The 23,491-nt window shown below is 37.1% G+C and overlaps 1 protein-coding gene across 1 annotated transcript; it reads left to right on the forward strand.

Moving 5' to 3' along the window:
* The first annotated feature begins 2,714 nt into the window (after window positions 1-2,714).
* On the forward strand, window positions 2,715-3,773 carry LOC129738207 (uncharacterized). The gene has a single exon (XM_055729397.1). The coding sequence runs from the start codon at window positions 2,715-2,717 to the stop codon at window positions 3,771-3,773; it is 1,059 nt and encodes a 352-aa protein (XP_055585372.1).
* The last annotated feature ends 19,718 nt before the right edge of the window (window positions 3,774-23,491 follow it).

Genomic DNA, 23,491 nt, shown 5'->3' on the forward strand with positions numbered 1-23,491 from the left:
ACAGACAGACAGACAGACAGACAGACAGACAGACAGACAGACAGACAGACAGACAGACAGACAGACAGACAGACAGACAGACAGACAGACAGACAGACAGACAGACAGACAGACAGACAGACAGACAGACAGACAGACAGACAGACAGACAGACAGACAGACAGACAGACAGACAGACAGACAGACAGACAGACAGACAGACAGACAGACAGACAGACAGACAGACAGACAGACAGACAGACAGACAGACAGACAGACAGACAGACAGACAGACAGACAGACAGACAGACAGACAGACAGACAGACAGACAGACAGACAGACAGACAGACAGACAGACAGACAGACAGACAGACAGACAGACAGACAGACAGACAGACAGACAGACAGACAGACAGACAGACAGACAGACAGACAGACAGACAGACAGACAGACAGACAGACAGACAGACAGACAGACAGACAGACAGACAGACAGACAGACAGACAGACAGACAGACAGACAGACAGACAGACAGACAGACAGACAGACAGACAGACAGACAGACAGACAGACAGACAGACAGACAGACAGACAGACAGACAGACAGACAGACAGACAGACAGACAGACAGACAGACAGACAGACAGACAGACAGACAGACAGACAGACAGACAGACAGACAGACAGACAGACAGACAGACAGACAGACAGACAGACAGACAGACAGACAGACAGACAGACAGACAGACAGACAGACAGACAGACAGACAGACAGACAGACAGACAGACAGACAGACAGACAGACAGACAGACAGACAGACAGACAGACAGACAGACAGACAGACAGACAGACAGACAGACAGACAGACAGACAGACAGACAGACAGACAGACAGACAGACAGACAGACAGACAGACAGACAGACAGACAGACAGACAGACAGACAGACAGACAGACAGACAGACAGACAGACAGACAGACAGACAGACAGACAGACAGACAGACAGACAGACAGACAGACAGACAGACAGACAGACAGACAGACAGACAGACAGACAGACAGACAGACAGACAGACAGACAGACAGACAGACAGACAGACAGACAGACAGACAGACAGACAGACAGACAGACAGACAGACAGACAGACAGACAGACAGACAGACAGACAGACAGACAGACAGACAGACAGACAGACAGACAGACAGACAGACAGACAGACAGACAGACAGACAGACAGACAGACAGACAGACAGACAGACAGACAGACAGACAGACAGACAGACAGACAGACAGACAGACAGACAGACAGACAGACAGACAGACAGACAGACAGACAGACAGACAGACAGACAGACAGACAGACAGACAGACAGACAGACAGACAGACAGACAGACAGACAGACAGACAGACAGACAGACAGACAGACAGACAGACAGACAGACAGACAGACAGACAGACAGACAGACAGACAGACAGACAGACAGACAGACAGACAGACAGACAGACAGACAGACAGACAGACAGACAGACAGACAGACAGACAGACAGACAGACAGACAGACAGACAGACAGACAGACAGACAGACAGACAGACAGACAGACAGACAGACAGACAGACAGACAGACAGACAGACAGACAGACAGACAGACAGACAGACAGACAGACAGACAGACAGACAGACAGACAGACAGACAGACAGACAGACAGACAGACAGACAGACAGACAGACAGACAGACAGACAGACAGACAGACAGACAGACAGACAGACAGACAGACAGACAGACAGACAGACAGACAGACAGACAGACAGACAGACAGACAGACAGACAGACAGACAGACAGACAGACAGACAGACAGACAGACAGACAGACAGACAGACAGACAGACAGACCCGAACCCCGAACCAAAATACTATTACTTTTTTTTTATTCAAAAATCCGCCGAAAAACGTCGAAGTATTTCATCTCATTTTTTTTAATAAAACTAACCACATTCCTTTCATCAAGTGCGCAATTTGATTTTCACCACGAGTAAGGTAGATTCATGATTCAAAGCTAGCAGCTTGATAAATTAAATGAAAAAATCGAACTGACGGCTCCTGGAATTTTGGCAACATGTTCCTATTTGGTCCTTTGTTTAGAACTATTCACTGTTTGATTGCGTCAAAAATTGCGATAAGCCTACACTGAATGAAGCTCAAATGAATACAGGATATTCACCTTCCGTCCAACATTCATGAATGGGCAGCCGGAACCATTTTCGATGCTGATGATGATTGGCATTGGACGGAAACGAATTTGACAATCGATGTGCGGTCGACTGCCGGATTGTTGCATCCGAATTCCCATCCTACTCCTATCGCCGGTTTGATCCTGATATACTTAAGGGATCCTCCATCGATGAAGGCAAAAAAATTGGTTTTATTTTGTTAACTTTGCTATCTTTCAGAGTCAACTACTCCAACAGAATCCCTTTTCAACGTTTAAAATCTGAATACGAAAGTTCGTTTTTTCTGACCGAACTCTTACTACTCTGCACCCGTTAGTTGATGAAAATGGGTGAATTTAATCAAAATTCCTTCTACCTAAACATACGACTCCGTATGTCTCCGGCAACCACCCACATCGCCGGAAATCGCTTTATGGAATGCATTTACCGTAAATTTGTATGAATCAGAATTACTTCTTGTTTCGGGGTAAATTCTACAAGCAAACCTTCGGCCTCAGCATGGGAAGTAAATTATCCCCCCTACTGGCTGAACTCTTCATGAGTGACTTCGAAACAGATCTCGAAAAACGGGAGAAACTTTTCCCTCGTGTTTGGTGGCGTTATGTTGATGATATCTTCGCCACCGTAAAGGAACGGTATCTCCCGCAAACGCTTGAGGTTTTGAACAACCAGCATAGTTCGATTAAATTTACCGTCGAAAAAGAAGTTGATGGGAAACTTCCATTCCTCGACCTGTTAATTTCTAGAAAAGAAGATAACACGGTGAAATTCGGAATTTACCGTAAACCCACGTCAACAGATCGCTATATTACGGTTGATTCAAACCATTTTGGAGCGCAAAAGCAAGCTGCCTTTCATTCGATGGCCCACCGTCTGTACAACATACCGATGGAGAGCCATGAATTCGAACTAGAAAAGCAAAAAATCTTGCAGGCTGGTGAATTAAACGGATACGATCAAGAATTCGTCAGCAAAATCCTCCGAAAACACGAAAGAAAAAAGCTTCGTAGCAACGCAACCACATTCAAACCAGAAAGAGATGAATCCCAAAGAGTCAGCCTGCCGTACCACCCACTACTGACAAATAGTATCTGTAAGATTCTCTCTAAACATGGTCTGAAAGTGGCTTACAAAAGTTCAAACACTTTGAAAGATCGACTGGTTTCTCTAAAAGACAAAGTGCTACCGGAAGAGAGATCTGGAATTTATGAGATTCCATGTCAAAACTGCCCGGCCGTCTATATTGGGCAAACCAGACGGAAATTCAGAACCAGAATCAAAGAGCACAAAAACGCAGTAGATAACAACAGGAGCAACGAATCAAGTGTAGCTGCCCACGCGTCAGAACTTAATCATCACATAGATTGGGGAAAGGTTAAGTTCAAAAAATGTGTACGCAAAGCGTCACATTTAAACGCATGGGAATCCATGTATATCACTACATCGGAAAGGCCACTTATGAACGAGGATGAGGCTCCAATCATATCACCGCTTTTCAACCTGCTCAAACCAAGTTTTCAACAACCCGACCACCCTTCGACGAATACTATTGGATAGTATGAACATGTATTAGTGTTTTTCCTTCATCTAGTCAGTCGGACATCGTCCTGTAGATGGGCAACATCGAGCCCGAAACCGGTCGACAAAAAAGGTAAATTTAATTCCTTTTTCCGTTAGTAAAAACGTTAAGTGTCGTGTCCTGTAATACGTCGTGTGTTATTTGTGTAGCATAAGTTTTTACGTTTAGCACAACCAGTAAAATGAGTCAAGCTTTTTATTGAATTCTTTCAAAGGCATAGATGCAATATTATTTGTTGAAAAGGTGTAATATTCAGTTACTTTAGTCATTATTTTTCATTTTAAGCAAAGTTAAAATTGTATGATGAAGTTAAATGTTTGTGTTCTTGATTAATTCCGTAAATAAGAAAAGTTTTATAATAAAGACTGGGTGCACGATTAAAGATTTGTAATCGACATGACTTAGCGAAATTTAATTCCTCAACAAAAACAATACCTATAATTCTTTAATCCACCCCTAAAAGTTTATAACGGGCCTCATTTTTGGTGCCTATGTTTCAATACCTTATTTTACGGTCTTAATTTCAGAACATTTCACAAATTTTGTCTATCACTTCTAGTTTTGATTGATTGGATTGATAAATAAAGTTGCCAGAATTTTTTCAGCACGTACCCGGGCCGGACAAATCCGGGCTATTTTATCTAAAAACTAATTTTAAAATATCGACCAATAATCCGGGCTATATATTCGGGAAAATTTTGTCAAAATCCAGGAATTACTCGACACAAATCAAGAAAAAAAACTTTAAAACAACCTTTTTTTTCAACAGCAGTTTTTAAATCGTATTTAAGTCTTTCAAAAAATTTCTCATTATTATTTTTAAGTTTTATATGTCGTTATGGATGCTAAAAATAAAAAAAAATTACAACACATTTCTTTTTTTTTTTTTGTTTTGGAAAATAAAGTGAATAAATCCGGGTAAGATCCGGGATTTTTTTTAATGAAATCCGGGCAACCGCGCCGGGCCGGACTTTTGTCAAATTTTGTGTTAAATATCCGGGCAAACCTGGATAAAACCGGGCAATCTGGCAACCTTATGATAAATATAAAAACTTACTTAAAAACCAAAAGCTGATTTTGAATCAATTTACTACCCTTCATTCAATCAAGCAAGTCGCGAATGTCATAAAAATGGTAAAACGACTATAATCGAAATAAAAAAAAATCAATCAAGCACACAGATATTGCCAAAGTATTCTAGTATCAGGGATACATCGCTTTCAAAAATTGAATTCCACAATATATAGAATTACTAAAAATAAGATTACAACTTCTTCTGACATCATTAAAGAAAGTTATTGAATATTGAATATTTAATATTTTAACTCATTCAACAACTTTGTTGAAGACTGCGAAATGATTTGACTTTCGGGTTTAAAAATATCCAAAGATTCAATTTAGATTAATTTTGCTTTGAAATCTCATCAAAAATGCCGTTTTTTGCAGGATTGGAAAAAAAAACAAACAGAAAACTTCCATTACTTTTTTCTTAGAATTAAAATTTACTTGCAGTCTTTGGGAAAGTTGATCATTAAGTCAATAAGTATTTGTATTTTAAATTAGTGTTCAAAAAGTACACAAATTGAATAACTTATTTTCTACCTATTTTTTGAAGTTATCTCGAAAACTTGAGCTCACAAAAAAAAATTGAATATTGGGATTCAGCGCCCTTGAATGAATCAAAATCAGTTTTGAGATTCCTTTCTCCATGGAAAAATGTGAATTTTGTTGTTTTATGTTATTTATGATGTGTTATTCAGAAATTTCTTATGGATCCAGAAATTTCGTATGGAAATCATGCCAATCATTGATTAAATTGAGTGATTTTACTTCAAAATTATCAATCAATATTACCAAAGTCATATGACTTTCATGATTCAGCCATAGCAAGCCTAACCAAGAGGAATCCAAATTAAATTGATAAAATTTATGAAATCTGTAGAAAAATTCCAGGTTGAAAAATGTAAACTGTAACATTGAAAAATCTGATTAAAAAGAACTTTTCATGATTTTGAAACCTTGCTCAACATTTCAATGTGATGATTTCATACGAAACTTCAAATAAAAAAAATAAAAGTTACCTTTTATAAAACAAAATATAGAGGCTTCACGACAAAATTTAAATAAATTGTAAAAAAAAACATTTCGAAAATGTGCACAGAAAAAACAGCCATGGTTAAGCTCCATGAAACTTTTAAATGGAAGTGATGACAAACCGCATCGTTTCGAACAAAAGAGGGATTTTCTTAGAAAACTGTTGAAGTCTTTTTACGAACCATAGAAAGACTTTCAAAATAATTCGTTATTAATAAGTAAAACGAAAGTAATTGTTTTTTTTTTTTTTTTGTTAAAAAATCATATTCTGTATACTTTTCAAATCAATAAAACAATTAAATCATTAAAGAATTATCAAATTGAGTGATGAACCTATTCAATTTCGATTAGCTTAATCACCTAAAATTAAAACAAATGTTTATGCAAGTACATGAAATCGTTTTATTTATCCTTTTCCAGTTTTGTTTTTGTCAAAAATTTGTAGTTATAAAAAATTGCGTAAAGCTCTGTAAACTATTATTACCTAATTTTATTATAATGCGGCCCGCGGAAAGAATTTCAAATTCAAAGTGGCCCGTTGCTTCAAAAGGTTGCTCACCCCTGGTCTACGGCCACGAATAATATCCATCAGAAGCTGTTGAAATCTGTTTCATGAAAGTAAAGCTAAATTGTGTAAAAAATTGATAACAAGCTCGCACATTTTTTAAATTTAAAATTTAATTCTACACTGATAAACAATTTCATACATTTTTTCCAAACTGTTTCATACATTTTTATCAAATATATTGGAGATGTCAAACTGCACTGTGATTTTCACACACCATGCAAATTCTAAATTTAATCATTATCCAAATTAGCGGATAAAGGGTGTTTGTTCTTGTAATCAATATTTCCAATATTAATGAATATTATCATTTGTGAAATATGAATAGTGGATAGTGTAGTAAAAGGTTTAAACAAAGTTCAGCATAATATGTAATTACTGTGAATTTTTAATTGTATTTATAAATAAAAAGATTTAACTGACAGAAACATCAGATATACATTAACCGATATCTGACGACAGAAATGGAAATCTTACACTGTAGTTTTACATTTTTTCGGAGCTTTGTCACAGGTGCCAGGTGTCCTGATTTTTATAAATTTGTACTGATTTTTATTATTTTTAATTTGGGTTTTTAAGCCCTTTTTGATTTATTCATAAGATGCACACAGTTCCATACATAAAGCAGTCCGAGGCTTGTGATATAACTGAGTTGACAAGTCAGTTGCTTCCTGGGCCGATGTCCGTGAGTTCAAGCCAAGAGTAAAAATCGAACACCGTTGTACCGGATGAGATTTCAATAACTGTCCGCCAACTGAAACGTTGATCTGAAGTCGTGAATGCCATGAAGATGGTAAAACGACTTTAATCGCAAAAACAAAACAATAAAGTAGTCCTGATTTTTGAAATACCATCCCGATTTTTGATAATATGAGTTATAATGATTTATAAAAAAAATCTCAATATAGATCATATTTATGATAAAGTTATGAGAAAATTGAATAAATAAAGCAATAAAATAGTTAAACCCATTTAACGGACTATAATCTTTGGTTCAGATAATATTTGAATGGTGTTGTTCGATATGAACTGCAGTCCAGCCAAGGAGATGCTCATTTTGTTGCATATTTTTAGACGTTTACAGCACCTGCATTTCGCCTTTGTTTATGCAATCTTATCTGTCCTGAACAATTCAGAGTTTTTTTTTGCGGTGTTCTGATTTTTTACACCTGGCACCTATGATGGACCTTGATGGACAATCGCAAAAATCAGGATGTCTACAGCTAGGGTGGAAACGGAGCGCTTTTTGACAGCCAGTTGTTCGTCTCCACTCTAATTCTCCTTGACTCAGATTTGAAGGAAAACAATTCAAAATGCGCCAAAACTAGGAAAACTCAAATTTTGATTAGAGCGGCAAAACTCAAAACTGAATTGTAGGGGTTTTAGCGAATTCTGAGTTGTTTTTGTTCAGGGTGGTTTAGGCTTGTTCATGGATCGACTGAATGAAAAAAAAATCAAAAATTTATGAAATTTTGAAGCGGTTTTGAATGGAATTTCTTATTTCAAACAGGAAAAGACGAATGTGCGGTGTATTTAGAAGATGAATTCGTGCATTTTTATCCGGTCGGCTTTATTTTTACCACAAAAAAATTAATGCCACCGGGTCATTTGACCGCATCCAGCCGGTGGAACTACGTGCTGTTTCACTTGATACGCTAACCCGCCGGCACACTCTATCTAATTTGACCTGATCTGAAAAGACAAGGAAAAAGAAAACACCATTGGTGAAAATCATTTACACTTCAAAATTATGAGAAAATTATACTTACAGTTGTGAATGATGGCTTCCATAGAGATTTCTTGAAGAAAAGATAAATTTGTTAAATTTTGTCTTTATCCTTTCGACACCACTTAATTTCTAACTCAATAGTAAATGTAATTAAAAATTGTACTCACCTTGATTATGGTGATAAATAATTTCGTTTGTCTCCGACCATCGCATCCAAACAATCAACACTGGTTTTTGTAACTCTCTGAGTTGTTTTAATCTATTTTGTTCGAAAACATATGCGTTTTCGCTAAGTTCCAGGATTTGAAAGTCAATAGATGAAAACAACTCAGAATTTTGATGGATTCTAACTCAGTTGTTTTCATCTTCATATATAATGCGACCGCTGGATCGAAATTATATAGTCTCTGAATAATCTAAATTTACCGTGTACCATGCCTCATTACGATTACCTGTCACAAGAAGGTCGATTCCGTGTTTTAGTATTTTAACACACCCGTAGCTGTAGGCACCCTGGCAAAAATTGTTGATTAGGGAGGTCGTCCGAATAAATCATTTTCACTTTAATTTACGAACAATGAAAATAAAAAAGCAATCTGATTGATTCGTCCATTAAGATCGTTTCGTCGTCCATTAAGATGCACCTATTGCTGTTGTCCAGAATCCGTTCGTAAAGTTTCCGTGCCCTTGTTTTAGCTCGAGTTTGTAGCTCTTCTGAATTCTTGGGTACCTTTCGCTTCTTGTACTTATCCGAACAATTTGATTGTACAATACTTTTTAGGCATGTAGACAAACTATTGCTAACAGGCACACAGAAAAAAGTTCACCCGTTTTTAAGTAAAATAGTTTTAAAATTCGCTAATAACCTTTTGATACAGTTCTTACACACCGTTTAATACGGTTAGTAACTAGCAAACTTAATTTTTTTTTGCCACAGATTTAATGTCCTGAAACTCAAACGTTAGGAACATCAATAATAATTAAAGCATTCTAAGAAGAGCTTTCGTTTCGTGCATATCGAGGAATGTCAAAGAACAACCTTATTAAATCGCTAAGATCAACGACATTAACGGTACTTATCTCATATCGTTAAGCTGTGCCAACGAGCGCACGCTGAATAAGATTTGCGGATGATGTCTAGAACAGTAAATGAGTAAATGATAATGATGAATGCGGCAGATGATGTAAGGACACACGCAGGTTCTGTTGAAAAATCTTCTCAAAGGAGAACACAAAACTGAACCCAGTTATTCCGTTTGCAGTTAATGAGTCCAACCCCAGTGTCGGTGAAGGAACAAATAGAGCGAATACAATTTAAAAAAATAAAATAAATGGGGGAAAAACCTTGAGACTGCAGATCCACCATTAACCGCAAACCGGGCCAGGAGTGGTCCGGATTCTTGATGCAGGTTGCGGTTCGAAAGAACGATTACGTTACGCAATAAATACAAACCTCAACGGTTTGTTCTTCTGGTTCACACTTTCGCTTCTCATTTTCAACTTTGTGGTGCAACTTAAAGAAAATATCAATGAATGAAGGCAGAACAATAAGTTGTCTGTTACCGGTTCTTGTGGTTATCAGAGCAAATAATGAAGGAATATTCATTCAGGAGATTATTGGCTTTTGAAGATTCTCTGGCAGATATGCATGTCCACAAAAAAGACATTGATTCAACATTTAAAATGCCTTGAAAATTAATTTGAAAAACTTTAATCTACAGAATTTAAGAAAAACCAAACCTCTTCCATTCTGAAAATACGGTCAGCCGTCATGTTGCTCCCTCAGCACGGAACGAAATGATTGATGGTGAGCCAAATACCGACGATCGGCTGGATGCCACTGAGAGAGCTCATTTGTTCCATGCATCAGCCAGGCCAGGGTTGCGCTATCCAATGTATTGATTTCTGATGCCCGAAATTTCCTGGTCCAAACTGGCTGGACTTGGAAATGCATTTTCACGGAAACCATCTGTGCTAGATTTCGTTTCGGTTTGGACCTAAATATTTGAAACGTTTCTGGACTTCTTGCAGCCATCCCGAGCAGACTTTGATGCCCAAATTGATAGCAAGCTGAGACCTTATGAAACTGTCAACAGCAAACTGATAGCATCCTTTGCTGTTGAATTTTGAGTGAGAGCTAAATCAGGCATAACTTAGGTTTCAACTATTTTTCCTGATAGCAAATTTAGACCAAATCTAGGTATCAACAGAAAACTTTAAGCAAAACTTGATTTAGAATTCATACTGAAAGCAAAATAAGGCATCATCAAGGTATCCAGTTTTCAATAAATAATAAGCATGGGACCAAAATTAAAGCACCATTTGTTATAGGAAGCCATCGTTTTGGTATCCTTAAATCCAAATCTGAAATCTAAATTATAGCATTTGTATAACATCTAGCATATACCTAACATGGTTAGGTATATGATAGAAGTCTCTGATCCATCCGTGCTTGAAAACAGGGATGCCAGGTGTTAAGGTTAAAAAATCTGGGCAATTTAAAAAAAAGTCTCGTTTAACTGTGCATAAAGAAGATCACAAATTTGCTACCAAACAAAAATGTTGACGATGCGTGTGAGGAGGGGGAGGAGATTGTGTTGGCGATTTTTTTTGTATTCGGGTTATTTTCGAGTTGAGAACTATATTACAAACGCTGTTTCCTACCACGTACCATGCCGATCTAATTTTAAAAAAATAACTTTTAATGAATGATTGGTGAAAAACCAAGGCATACAAGCGAGATTTCTATAGAATAATCAGGCTTTGACGGATCATATCCAATGCGAATTTTGAAAGTCTGTAAAATCTGAGCAAAAATCAGGGCAAAATCTGTGTCTGACCATCTGGACGAAGGGTCAAAAGTCTGTGTTTTCCAGACAAATCTAGACACCTGGTAACCCAGCTTGAAAATGAATCTGTCACACGCTCCCGATTACGAACTTAAAATTAGGTGTTATTACTCGAAATGGTAGTTCTTTAGATCCCCTTGACTGAATGTGAGTTCTCACAATTAAGTTCTTCAAGTGAAAAATAATCAATTTTGAGGTTATAATGCAAAAAGTGTTTTTATATTTCAAACGCAATTGGTGAAAATTTTAGATCTTTTGAATTTTATTTTTCTACTGTTTTGTTCGAAGACAAAATCTTAATAAAAAGGTTTTGTGTCGTTCGCTCCTTTGATTTTGCTGGCTTATGTTTAAAAATTAGCTTTTTTAACCCGATATAATACAGCTTTTAATTCAAATTTAGCTTACTGTTTGACAATTTATTCTGATTTTTATTTGTGCAAACACTTACAGCATATTAATTTTATTTTTGTTAAATATTCGCAATTATGTAAAGCTGGCAAAACAGTTTGTTTTGACCAAAACATGTTTACGTTTCAAAACGTTTTGCTGCGCGCGCGGAACGGGAAACAAGTTAAATTGAAATTTGTCCAGTCTTGTCCATCGTTTGTAACGGAGTGCGAACGTGAAGTGGCCTTCGAAATAACCAGATCCGATCCGGCGTTTATTTCCGATGGAGTTGGAAGCGTTGATTCCGGTGGAGAAACGCCAGGAGGGAGCGATTGTAATATGCAGATCAACACCATTGAATTCTGTTCTACGTTTAAGACGGAGTGTAAATGGACATCTAAATAACCTGATTCGGCAGTGTTTACTCCTGGAAGAGATGGATGCGTTGACTTTCCGGTTCAGGAAAGCAGGAAGTAGGAACGTGCGGATCGTCACCAGTTTTTGTTCTCCGTTTGCAACGTGAAGTGAGCACCTAAATTACCAGACCCGGCTCAGAAGCGTTTATTTCCGACGGAGTATGCAGCGTTGATTTTCCGGGAAAAAAAACTGCCGGAAGTAAATTTAAACATGCGGATCATTAAGAGCGAGGCTGGATGTTGGCAACAGGTGAAGGATGATCACAATGCGGTTGCCACTAATTTCATCGTTTGCATTTGTCCAAAAGGTTAGTTGAACTAAGAAATAGATAGCGAAAAGGTACATTTGAAATTTTGCGTGAATATTTTTGAAAGGTGAACGAACAAAAAATGATTTAGAGATTAAAAGGAACTAGCCCATGGTATTTTTATTACGGTATTTCAGTGTTTTCGTGAAATATCGAACAAAGTATGCGGAAAAATGTAAAATTCAAATTTATTTATTTTTTCGATAAAAGTAGTTTTTGGAAAATTGCTGATATTTCTTCAGATTCGCAAATTCTATCACATATTTTAACCTCAATCAATCACAAACACCTTCCTGCACCCAATTGACAAGGTTTGGAAGAAATTTGCAAAATCATATTGAAACTAATTAAGAATTTCAAAAAATATCAACTTTGATGAGCCACAACTTTTATAATATTCAAAAGAACGACTTGAAACCTGTTGAGTTGTGTTATTTGAATTAAAATGTTATTTTTTCACTGAATCTATAACTTCAATTCTCATTTTAAAAAGTCATGCATTAAAGGGTTGATGTAGAAAATGATCAAATCGGGTTGAAAATTAAACCAAAATTAGAATAATTTACCTTCATTGCTAAGTCGTTGCATAACTTTAGGCGATCAGGTACTCGAGCAAACTTCTGTAGTAAAAAAGCGATTAAATATGGCTATCACGCCCTGAATTTTGCTCTAAATTTGGATGACTTCAGATGGTAGACACAGCAAAAATAATAACAAATTTTTGAACACGAATAGAGAAACAATCCCAAATTTAATTGTTTCGAGACCTTAAATTTACCTCGATTTTTTTTTGTTTTCTAAAAGCTTTGAAAGCATAATGATTCCAAAATTTGCTATAACTGAAAATTATATGATACCTTATATTGGCATTATTATGCTCTCCAAGCTCTCAAAAAATGAGGTGTAGTTAGGGTCTCAGTTTTAGCTCAATTTGGTATCACTTTGCTAACCATGTATGAAAATTTTTGCTCTCATTTTTGCTGTGTACCACCTTATGTCAAGCAAAATGAAAGCAAATTCGGCTCTCAGGGCGTGATAGCACAATTTGCTATAATTTTGCCATAAAAGTCTGCTCGGGATACAATTTGATTAGAGGCAGAAAAATAAATTAGATTAGAACACTGCTTACTTTATGGATTTTATAGATCAACTATTGATTGTACAATTATACATCCTTCTTAAATAATGCGCTGGTTTCGAAACCATACAGCAGTATTGGAAAAGATTTTCACCGAACGTCTCGAGAACGATGGCATCAGCGTCAGCAACTATTCGTGCTCAGCTTCCATGGCCAGGCTAAGACATTGATGAATGAAAGCTGCATATTGCTTTCGGCAGGAGCAATATTGGAAGTGATTGCGAAGTTTCAAGCAACCATTTGAAGAAAGAATGAAAACCACAAACACAGGCAAGCATGATTGCATTGAAATTCTGTTTTATCAAATAGATAAGTACTCAAAGATTGGGAAAAAATAAAATAGTTTACATTGTTCAATACAAGAAGATTATTCAAAAAATTCGCAATAAATTTGAACTCATTAGAAGTCTTTTTATCACATTCACGGAAGCTGTTTTTCAATCATTAATAATTTTTATCTACAGTAGAGTGACTGTTTTACAATCATCAATTAAAAAGCTCCTAAGGACAGCGTCAACGACCACAAACAATAAATTTAGATTTATGATATACATATTCCTATAAATTTTCATCAGTCAAAACGGCTCCAGCTCGTAATTTGGACGCAGACAGCATCGAACAACAGGTGAGTTCTGACAGGGCACCGTAAAGCTGTCACTTGGTTCCTACAACAACCTGGCAGTAAATGCAAAAGTTGACCTGGCCATGCTGCTGAGTAGGTATGCAGAAACAGTGCCCCAGGTCATAAAAATTGTGCAGCATTGTAATTTCCATCCATCATATTATTCCATCCAATCAACGACCGGTGTGGCCCCGGGTAACTTGGAGGTATTTGTAGCTCTAGATATTTCATACACTAGTTGCAAGGACCATTCATGTCGTCCAGTTGAATAGAGCTAGTTAATTCTGACGGTCATCGAGTGGGTGGGTGGCTATACTATGGGTGTTATAATAGCCAAGCTCGCGAATTCAGTAGCGATATGAATGGGAACATTATGGCATGATTCGCATAGTTGTGGACACTTGGGGACGTCAGCTTGGAGTAATAAATTAGCTGTAAATATTATTTACTACACTAACCGCGCCGACTAGCCAGACCACTGATGAGGAGCAAAATGTGGTCATAGGTAGGTAATTTAATTGAGCTGCTGACAACAACCTTAGCGCTCGGAATGGCATGTTTAATCGTCTTCATTTTAACCTAAGCTCCGATAAACGTCAAAGACAGTATTGAGACGAGTTTTCCAAAAAAAAACAGATATTTTTAGGAACAAACGTAACTCAACACCTTAGCTTATCTTAGCTTAGCTTGATTGACTACTCACATCAGCATCCATCGTTAAATCCAAAAAACATTGATGTTTGTTGGAGAAAAATATGGATTCATCTTCTATATATATAAAAATGAATGTTTGTCTGTCTGTCTGTTCCCTATAGACTCTGAAAATTTCAAGCTATAATGTCTCATATCAACGAGTTTGGCATATGGCGAAACATTTTTTAACATAATTTTTGCGCAAAAAGGATAGATATTCAAACTGCTTCGAAGGACGAGGATGGTGAAAAAAGCTGTTTGAAATTTTTTTTTTAAATCCTTTTCATCGTTTTTTTTCAAATTTCGATAGCTTATTTTTTTAACTGCAAAAAAAACAGGAGCTGGAAGTGCTCATAATACAGAATTTAAGGAATATACTCAAAAAAAACTGTCCCGATTCACGCTATTGATCGGTTTTCAAAATTCTATTTCCATAAAGTACAATGTGCAATAAATTCCAATATGCGAATCTTTTTCTTTCAATTAGAAATTATGTAAACTCGAGCCAGGAAAATAAGCCTATCTTCTTCAAGCAGTGGGGGAAAACATTGGAAAAGATGGGGGAGCTCCCATGTAAGTTCAAGATAAAGAGCTTTTCAAAGAAGGGACCAAATTTTAAAAGAGGTTTTTTTTGCGTACGGATATTTGTGGGCTAACTCAAAAAAAAGATGTGACAGATGGAAGTTCGTAACTTCCCACTTTGGGAAAGAAGGTGGAAAATCCATAAATATTGACATTATTTGAGTCATTATGAAGCTTTAAAAACAGAGTACAAATTTCAGATTTTGAAAAACAAGTTTAGAGATCAAGCTTCAGTATATAATATATACCATCTTTGAATTGCAATTCGGAACTCCAGCTGCAGCCCTCATTCAAAGTTGTTGGTTCTAAACCATGATGAGGTTAAATTTAAAAAAAATGCTTACAAAAATCTAAATTTGAATAAATTTTTACATATTACAATTATTTTTGCAAGGTGTAGCAGTGCACACCGGGTCAGCCAGTTTACTAAAAATTGGTATTTTTCGTTGAGTAAAAGAATGAAAACCTAACAGTGGCGTTCTGGCGTTTTAAAGTTGTGATCTCAAATTCAGCTAGGAATCCCAAAAAAAAAAAAAACGTTTCTAAAGGCCAGAAAACGCTTCTTAAAGTTGTGATCCCAAATTTAGCTCAGAATCCCGAAAAAACGCTTTTAAAGTCCAGAAAACGCATTTTAAAGTTGTGATACTAAATTAAGCTCAGAATGCCGAAAAACGCTTCTAAAGGCCAGAATTTGAAGTTGTGATCTCATATTTAGTTCAGAATCGCAAAAAAAACGCTTCTAAAGGCCAAAAAATGCATTTTGAAGTTGTGATCCCAAATTAAGCTCAGAATCCCGAAAAAAAACGCTTCTAAAAGCCAGAAAACGCATTTTTAAGTTGTGATCACAAATTAAGCTCAGAATTCCGAAAAAACGCTTCTAAAGGCCAAAAAATGCATTTTAAAGTTGTGATCCCAAATTAAGCTCAGAATTCCGAAAAACGCTTCTAAAGTCCAGAAAATGCATTTCGAAGTTGCGATCCCAAATTAAGCTCAGAATGCCGAGAAACGCTTCTGAAGGCCGAAAAATGCATTTTAAAGTTGTGATCCCAAATTCAGCTCAGAATTGCGAAAAAACGCTTCTAAAGGCCAGAAAACGCATTTTGAAGTTGTGATCACAAATTAAGCTCAGAATCCCGAAAAAACGCTTCTAAAAGCCAGGAAACGCATTTTAAAGTTGTGATTCTAAATTAAGCTCAGAATCCCGAAAAAACGCTTCTAAAGGCCAGAAAATGCATTTTAAAGTTGTGATCCCAAATTAAGCTCAGAATTGCGAAAAGACGCTTCTAAAGCCAGAAAATGCATTTTGAAGTTGTGATCCCAAATTCAGCTCAGAATCCCGAAAAAACGCTTCTAAAAGCCAGGAAACGCATTTTAAAATTGTGATTCTAAATTAAGCTCAGAATGCCGAAAAACGCTTCTAAGGCCAGAAAACGCATTTTAAAGTTGTGATCTCAATTTAAGCTCAGAATTGCGAAAAGACGCTTCTAAAGCCAGAAAATGCATTTAGAAGTTATGATCCCAAATTCAGCTCAGAATCCCGAAAAAACGCTTCTAAAAGCCAGGAAACGCATTTTAAAGTTGTGATCCCAAATTCAGCTCAGAATTGCGATAAGACGCTTCTAAAGGCCAGAAAATGCATTTTGAAGTTGTGATCCCAAATTCAGCTCAGAATCCCGAAAAAACGCTTCTAAAGGCCAGAAATCGCATTTTAAAGTTGTGATCTCAAATTAAGCTCAGAAACGCCAAAAAACGCTTCTAAAGGCCAGAAAATGCATTTCAAAGTTAAGCTCCCAAATTTAACAAAATTTTATTAAGTTTGTATACTTCTGCAAAATGTGTCTTCAATGCGAATTTTTTACTAATTTCGACTGAAATGAACTGACTGAATGTGTAAATGTCTTTAAAGAAGTAATTTTCAGTAGAAGCTTCGTGATTTGGTGTTACTTTGTTGTGTGAAATTTTGATGTCGCTTTTCAAAGCTTGCGTTCGAAAATCGCGTTTAAAGCTCGAACACTGCGTTACGGGCGTTACTCGCTAAAACTTGCGTAGAATAATTGAACGCAATCTTGCATGTGAATGTGGTGATGACAGCGACATCAACGGAGCTATTGGGAAACTGCAGAGTCGGCACCGTGTGGAAACTAAGCTGAGTATTTTTCTTCGACCGCAGGGCATATAGTCCAGTTACTAGCCCTCCCCAAGGAGCACCAGCTCCGAATCAGAAAGAAGAAGAAGAGTATTTTTCTAAAATTTATATCAATTCTTACGAGAGTTGTGTGTGGGAATATGTAAAATATTTAGTTCGTGACGATAATGTATGTTTTCTTGTTGTGTTGAATGTCCAAATTCGGTAGGTTGAAATCGTTCATTTTGAAATGGCACTATCCAGTTTTATTATTCATTCTTCAGAAAATCGATCTTAAATATCAATTTAAATTACATTCTTTTCATTGTTAGTTTGCTTTCAGGTAGACATGGCTTTTTTACCTTGCTGGTTTCTAATCAAAGTGTAAAGTGAGTTTTTGTATGGAGATGGCGCTATTCCCGTTTTTTTTTCTCAAGCTCATAGATAATTCGAAATAGAGATGGCGCAGCTATTTTGTTAAAAAAAAGCTCAAATTTTCAGTACTTTTGTTAAAACTGGTTATAGAACATTTAAATATCAAGTTTAAGTACCTGATAAATCAGATTTGACATTTGTTTTTTTACTTGATGTTTTGTATGCAAAATATCCTAAAGTAGGTCCTCAAACGTACTGTTTCTTTGGGCTGCTAAATCAATTTTCACTTGGTGCATTTGAAAACGAGTCTGGCATGTTAAAAACTACTCGAGTGTTAGGTTGAAAATAGTACAGAAAAGTACAGAAAGAAACATACTTACAGAAACCTTTTTCCATGTGCATGTCTCTGAAATATCTGATGAATTTATTGAGCAGTATTTGAATCCCTTTGCAATAATTCGATTATTTTTTCAAGTTTTCATTATCTCATACATACATACAACTTTAAAATGCGTTTTTTTGGCTTTAGGAGCTTTTTCGGGATTCTGAGCTTAATTTGGTATAACAACTTTAAAATGCATTTGCTGGCCTTTAGAAGCGTGTATTCGGGATTCTGACCGTAATTTTGGATCACTTTTTTATTTGCGTTTTCTGGCCAGTCTGCAAGATTTAACCAATTCGGGTTTGAGGTAGAAAAATGTGAATCTCGATTTGAAACGGTGATATAGGCAATAGAATCAACGCAGAAAAGAAACATTTCCATCCGATGCGATGAATCTGCAGATTAGCGGGCTTTATTTGACAATTATCCAGAATTCTCTGTATCTTTCGTTGGTCGAAATTCGATAGGCCTGTGTTGCGGACTAGGCCGGCTTCCACAATTTTCTCCATGGCCTGGAAAACGAGAACGAATGAAGCAGTCAAAAAAGGGAAACTTTTTTTCTATTTTTCTCATTGAAGGGGACTGCAACTCTAGTCTAGTTTCAGGCACTGTGATGGGAATAAAGGTGGGCAAAACAAACAAACACACCCATCAGACGGCACTTTTGCGCTGCTCGTGACGGTTTTCCGGTCTGCCGGGGTTCTTCTAGCTTGAAGGGAAGATTATATAAATTTTCAATTTGTAACTGATACAACTGCTTCCGAGTTGGTTCTTTCTTCGTTGGGAAATACGGGAGCTTCATTCCTTGGCCCGCAACCAATGAGATTTTAATGGTCGGGTGCCAGTGAAAGCCGGAGAGACTTGAATGAGTCTTAGAAAGGATCAAAACATCTCTTTGTTACCACCGAGGATGGGTTGACTTTTGTGTGCGGGGAAAATCTTGGCGTAAAGGTGCGGCAAGAAATTGCAACCAGAAACAGATCGATCACTCACATCGAACCGGAAATGAACTTTAAAAATTGGCTCATCGCCTATGAAAAAGTCTTTGTAAAAATGGCAAGGTCAGTGATTTTCGAAGGGGGGGGGGGGGGGGGCGTGCGCGTGGGACGGGCTACGGGGTGGTAAGGTTATTCATATTTCTACAAATTACGGAACAACTTAGAATAAAAGTGACAATGAGTAAGTTTAATGCGGGACAATACGGAACTTAATACAATAAGTAAGAACCGCGAAAAAATATATATACGGGGAAACACGAACCTGTAGGGGAGAGTGGGGATACTTGATCCCCTTTTCTTATTTTCACCATATCTTTTTTTGAAAAATTTAGCAACTCGCCGTCTTTGACGTTTTCTGACAGCTTGTAACTTCAAGTTTCTATGCTCCAAAAATTAGAACGATACTTGAACCCGTCGATGAACTAGAAGCATTTTCGTGGGAGTTAAAAAATTGCGATTTTTCTGAAGTTAGGAGAGACTTGATCCCCTATTGAAGGAGACTTGATCTTTTATTCAGGAAGCCCTAATCCTTGTATAAAAAACAAACAAAACCCCAAGATAGAATGTTAATTGACTATTTTGGTCATGTTTGTTCTCATTTCACAATTTATAGCAGACATAAAAAGAAAATTCTATAACTTTGTCTCAACGCGAATAACATTGCATACTTAAAGGCGCTATTTTTTATAACTAAGAGAAAATTAACTATTTTTGCTCTTTTCTTCAGACAATTGTTTGATAAATATTAGTTTTTGGATAAATATTAGTAATTTCGTAATCAGCAATCATAACGATCAATTCAGAACAAGAATATGCCGTTTGGAAGGGGGATCAATTGTACCCAACTCTAGGGGATCAATTGTACCCATAATCAACATTTTAGAAAACTTTTTCTGAAAAAAGTTGAGAGTTTTCCATTGCTTTGAAAATATGGTATTTTGAAGTTCATTTTACGCTCGAACGATTGATACATCGGTACAAATATTTTTTTCATAATTTTCCCATGTAAGGAACAATTTAAAGTGATGAAAAAAGATCTTCAAGTTACATTTTGTGAAATTTTTCAAACAAAGTGCAAAAACTCAAACAATTATTTTGTTAAAAATGTTTAAACTGTAAGCATTGTTATTTTGCTAGTTTTGGCACATTTTTCTAGAACATTTGATCTTTGTAAGACATTCCAGTTTCGAGATATAGCTAAGGAATCAAGTATCCCCAGGGATCAAGTATCCTCATTCTCCCCTATATGTATTACGACAAATGCTTAGTTTTTCAAATAAGATGATTCTACTTACAAAGAGTTTTCTTGACTTTGACAGCATGAACCAAGAAAATAAGATACCTAGGTAACGCAAGAAAAATGCAAAATGTTCTTCCTCTTCCACATAAAAAAAAATCAGGCTAATTCTGACAAATCAGGAATATAGGCAACCCAAGGTGTTTTAGAACTCGTTTTCGTTTTATTTGCAATCAACATTCAAAACCATGAACTATTATGGGTTTTATGTGCAGAAACACGCCAAGTGATTACCAATAAAATTCGATTGATTGAATTGATAAATTTTTGACATGCAGTTCTTTATGAAAAAAAGGTTCCGGAATGACCGTTGTGTGGTGCTCCAAGCAGGTGGTTGCCATTTGATTTGTTATGTTGACCATCTCTTATAGATACTTCCGTCAATATTTGGCGTGATTGTATCATTTTTTTATTTCCATTATAAATACTGCACTCTACGAAAACAAATCTGTAAAATCAAATCACAAAGCAAAGAAGAAGAATTATATATGGCGGAATTTTCAGTGCTAGTTGAATATTAAACGCTACTAAAATATTACAACGTGTTAAATAAAAATGATAATGATCATTTATTTTATTTAGCGACGAAGATTTCTTTGATCTCACACATATTTTATGAGAAGTCACTTTCACACTTTCACTTTCTTCTCCGAAGTACCTAAATGATGATTGAAATTTATTTGATAGAAAAGAAATTATTTAAATTTATTTCGAGAGTGCCAGTGATAAATTCATTTTTTCCATTCAAATTCTTTCTGTTATCAGAATAAAAGTCTCAAAAAGTTTATGTTTGATTGAAGTTCACAATAATAACTTTGTATATTTATAATACAAATTGTTAATTCATCACCACTGACAAAGTACAGTTTTGGAAATGGGTAATTTTTTGAGTGATCAAATACGAAAGTGATGAAAATAAAAATATGGAATTCCAAGATTTATTGTAAAATATTGAACGCACTAATGAAATAGTTATTTAGAATCTTGTTCCGCTAAATTTTTGTATAACTTGAGAACTTATCCAACAAATGGAACCAAATTTTAAAGAAAATGTATATGAATATGAAAAATGTTTCCATTTTTTTTAAAGAAATCTCTTCTTCCATACATTACAGAGCCGGGAATGGAGAAGGTTTTATCGCATAGTTTTTAAAACTTTTCATACTACCATATTTTACATGAGAGATTTGTTTTATGATTCAAGAACTTTCCTTCTTCCAGAGGAGAAACGGGAAAAAGGAAAGTGAGTATAGCTCGAAAACTATCAAGTGAAGGGAGCCATATGAAATTTAATGTTATTTAGTTACAAAAAAGTTGTTATGGCAGTTCGTGGACACTCCTTTCTACAGCAGTTCTGCAGGGGAGATTCGAAAATAAATAGGCCTTACGAGGCCTTACGTAGTATCAAATTTAAAACCATTATTGAAAAATAATTTCAGATTCAGTTTAAAAAATATCATTTCATAGAATCTAATCTTCTTTGTATTCCAATAATAATTTGATGTGAAAGCTCTCATTTTACAATATCAAATATTCAAATATTCATTTATAATAAAATTATTTTCACTCAATTCAATGATTTCTAGAAGGTGTAGCAAAGCACACCGAGTCAGTTAGTTAAATAAATATAAACCGATTCAAGGAGGGGGAAGGAGGGGGTAATATGCCCCATCTACAAGAAGGGCGACAAATTGGACTGTGAGAACTACCGAGCGATCACTGTCCTCAATGCCGCCTACAAAGTGTTGTCCCGAATCTTACTTCGCCGCCTAACGCCACAAGCAAACAGATTCGTGGGAAGTCATCAGGCCGGCTTCATGGAGGGACGGTCTACGACGGACCAAATCTTCACATTACGGCAAATCCTCCAAAAATGCCGTGAACACCAAGTCCCTACGCACCATCTATTCATCGACTTCAAAGCCGCATACGACACGATCGACCGAAACGAGCTATGGAAAATCATGGACGAAAACGGCTTTTCCGGGAAGCTGATCAGACTGATCAAGGCGACGATGGATGGAACGCAGTGCTGTGTGCGAATTTCGGGTGAATTGTCGAGTTCATTCGAATCGTGCAGGGGGCTTCGACAAGGTGATGGTCTATCCTGCATGATGTTCAACGTGGCGCTAGAAGGTGTTATTCGACGAGCGGTGGGCGAAATGCGGGGCACGATTTTCAACAGATCCAGTCAACTTATCTGCTTTGCCGATGACATTGATATAGTCGGCAGATCATCTGCGGCGGTGGAGGAGATCTACCGCAAACTGAAACGCGAAGCAGGAAGGATTGGGTTGATGATTAATACGTCCAAGACGAAGTACATGCTGGCCTGCGGATCCGAGACCGACCGAACCCGCTTGTCCAGTAATAACAAGGTCACGATCGACGGCGACGAGCTGGAGATAGTCGAAGACTTTGTCTATCTCGGCTCACTGGTGACCGCAGACAATGACACCAGCCGTGAGATCCGGAGGCGAATTATCAGCGGAAGTCGTGCCTACTATGGACTCCACAAGCAACTGCGGTCGAGAAGACTTAGCCCTCGCACGAAGTGTAACCTGTATATGACGCTCATTAGACCGGTTGTTCTCTACGGGCACGAGACATGGATATTGCTCGAGGAGGACCTACGTACACTCGGAGTATTCGAGCGACGAGTGTTAAGAACCATCTTTGGCGGCGTACAGGAGAACGGAGTGTGGAGGCGAAGGATGAACCACGAGCTCGCGCGCCTCTACGGCGAACCCAGTATCCAGAAGGTGGTTGAGGCTGGCCGGATACGCTGGGCGGGACATGTTGCGAGAATGCCGGACGACTGTCCTGCAAAACAGGTGTTCGCTACGAATCCGGTAGGAACAAGACGAGCGGGGGCGCAACGAGCGAGGTGGTTAGACCAAGTGGAGCGTGATCTGGCGAACGTGGGGTGCCCGAGAAATTGGAGAACGGTTGCTATGAACCGAGTGAATTTTAGGAATTATGTTCGTCAAGTTATGTCGTAAGACGGAATACTATGTAAATAAATAAATAAATAAACCGATTCACATGCCTACAGAGTATTCTAAAAATAATCAGTTGGGACATTTCAGAACAGGAGTGCTAGTAACACCATTACACGGGAATTTTATAAAATAGG

Source organism: Uranotaenia lowii, chromosome 1 (assembly GCF_029784155.1).
Source record: "Uranotaenia lowii strain MFRU-FL chromosome 1, ASM2978415v1, whole genome shotgun sequence".
In the NCBI taxonomy this organism is placed as follows: domain Eukaryota; kingdom Metazoa; phylum Arthropoda; class Insecta; order Diptera; family Culicidae; genus Uranotaenia; species Uranotaenia lowii.

What these genes read in the sequence shown, in the direction of transcription:
- LOC129738207 (XM_055729397.1), top strand. Translation starts at nt 2,715, where the DNA reads ATGGGAAGTAAATTATCCCCCCTACTGGCTGAACTCTTCATGAGTGAC.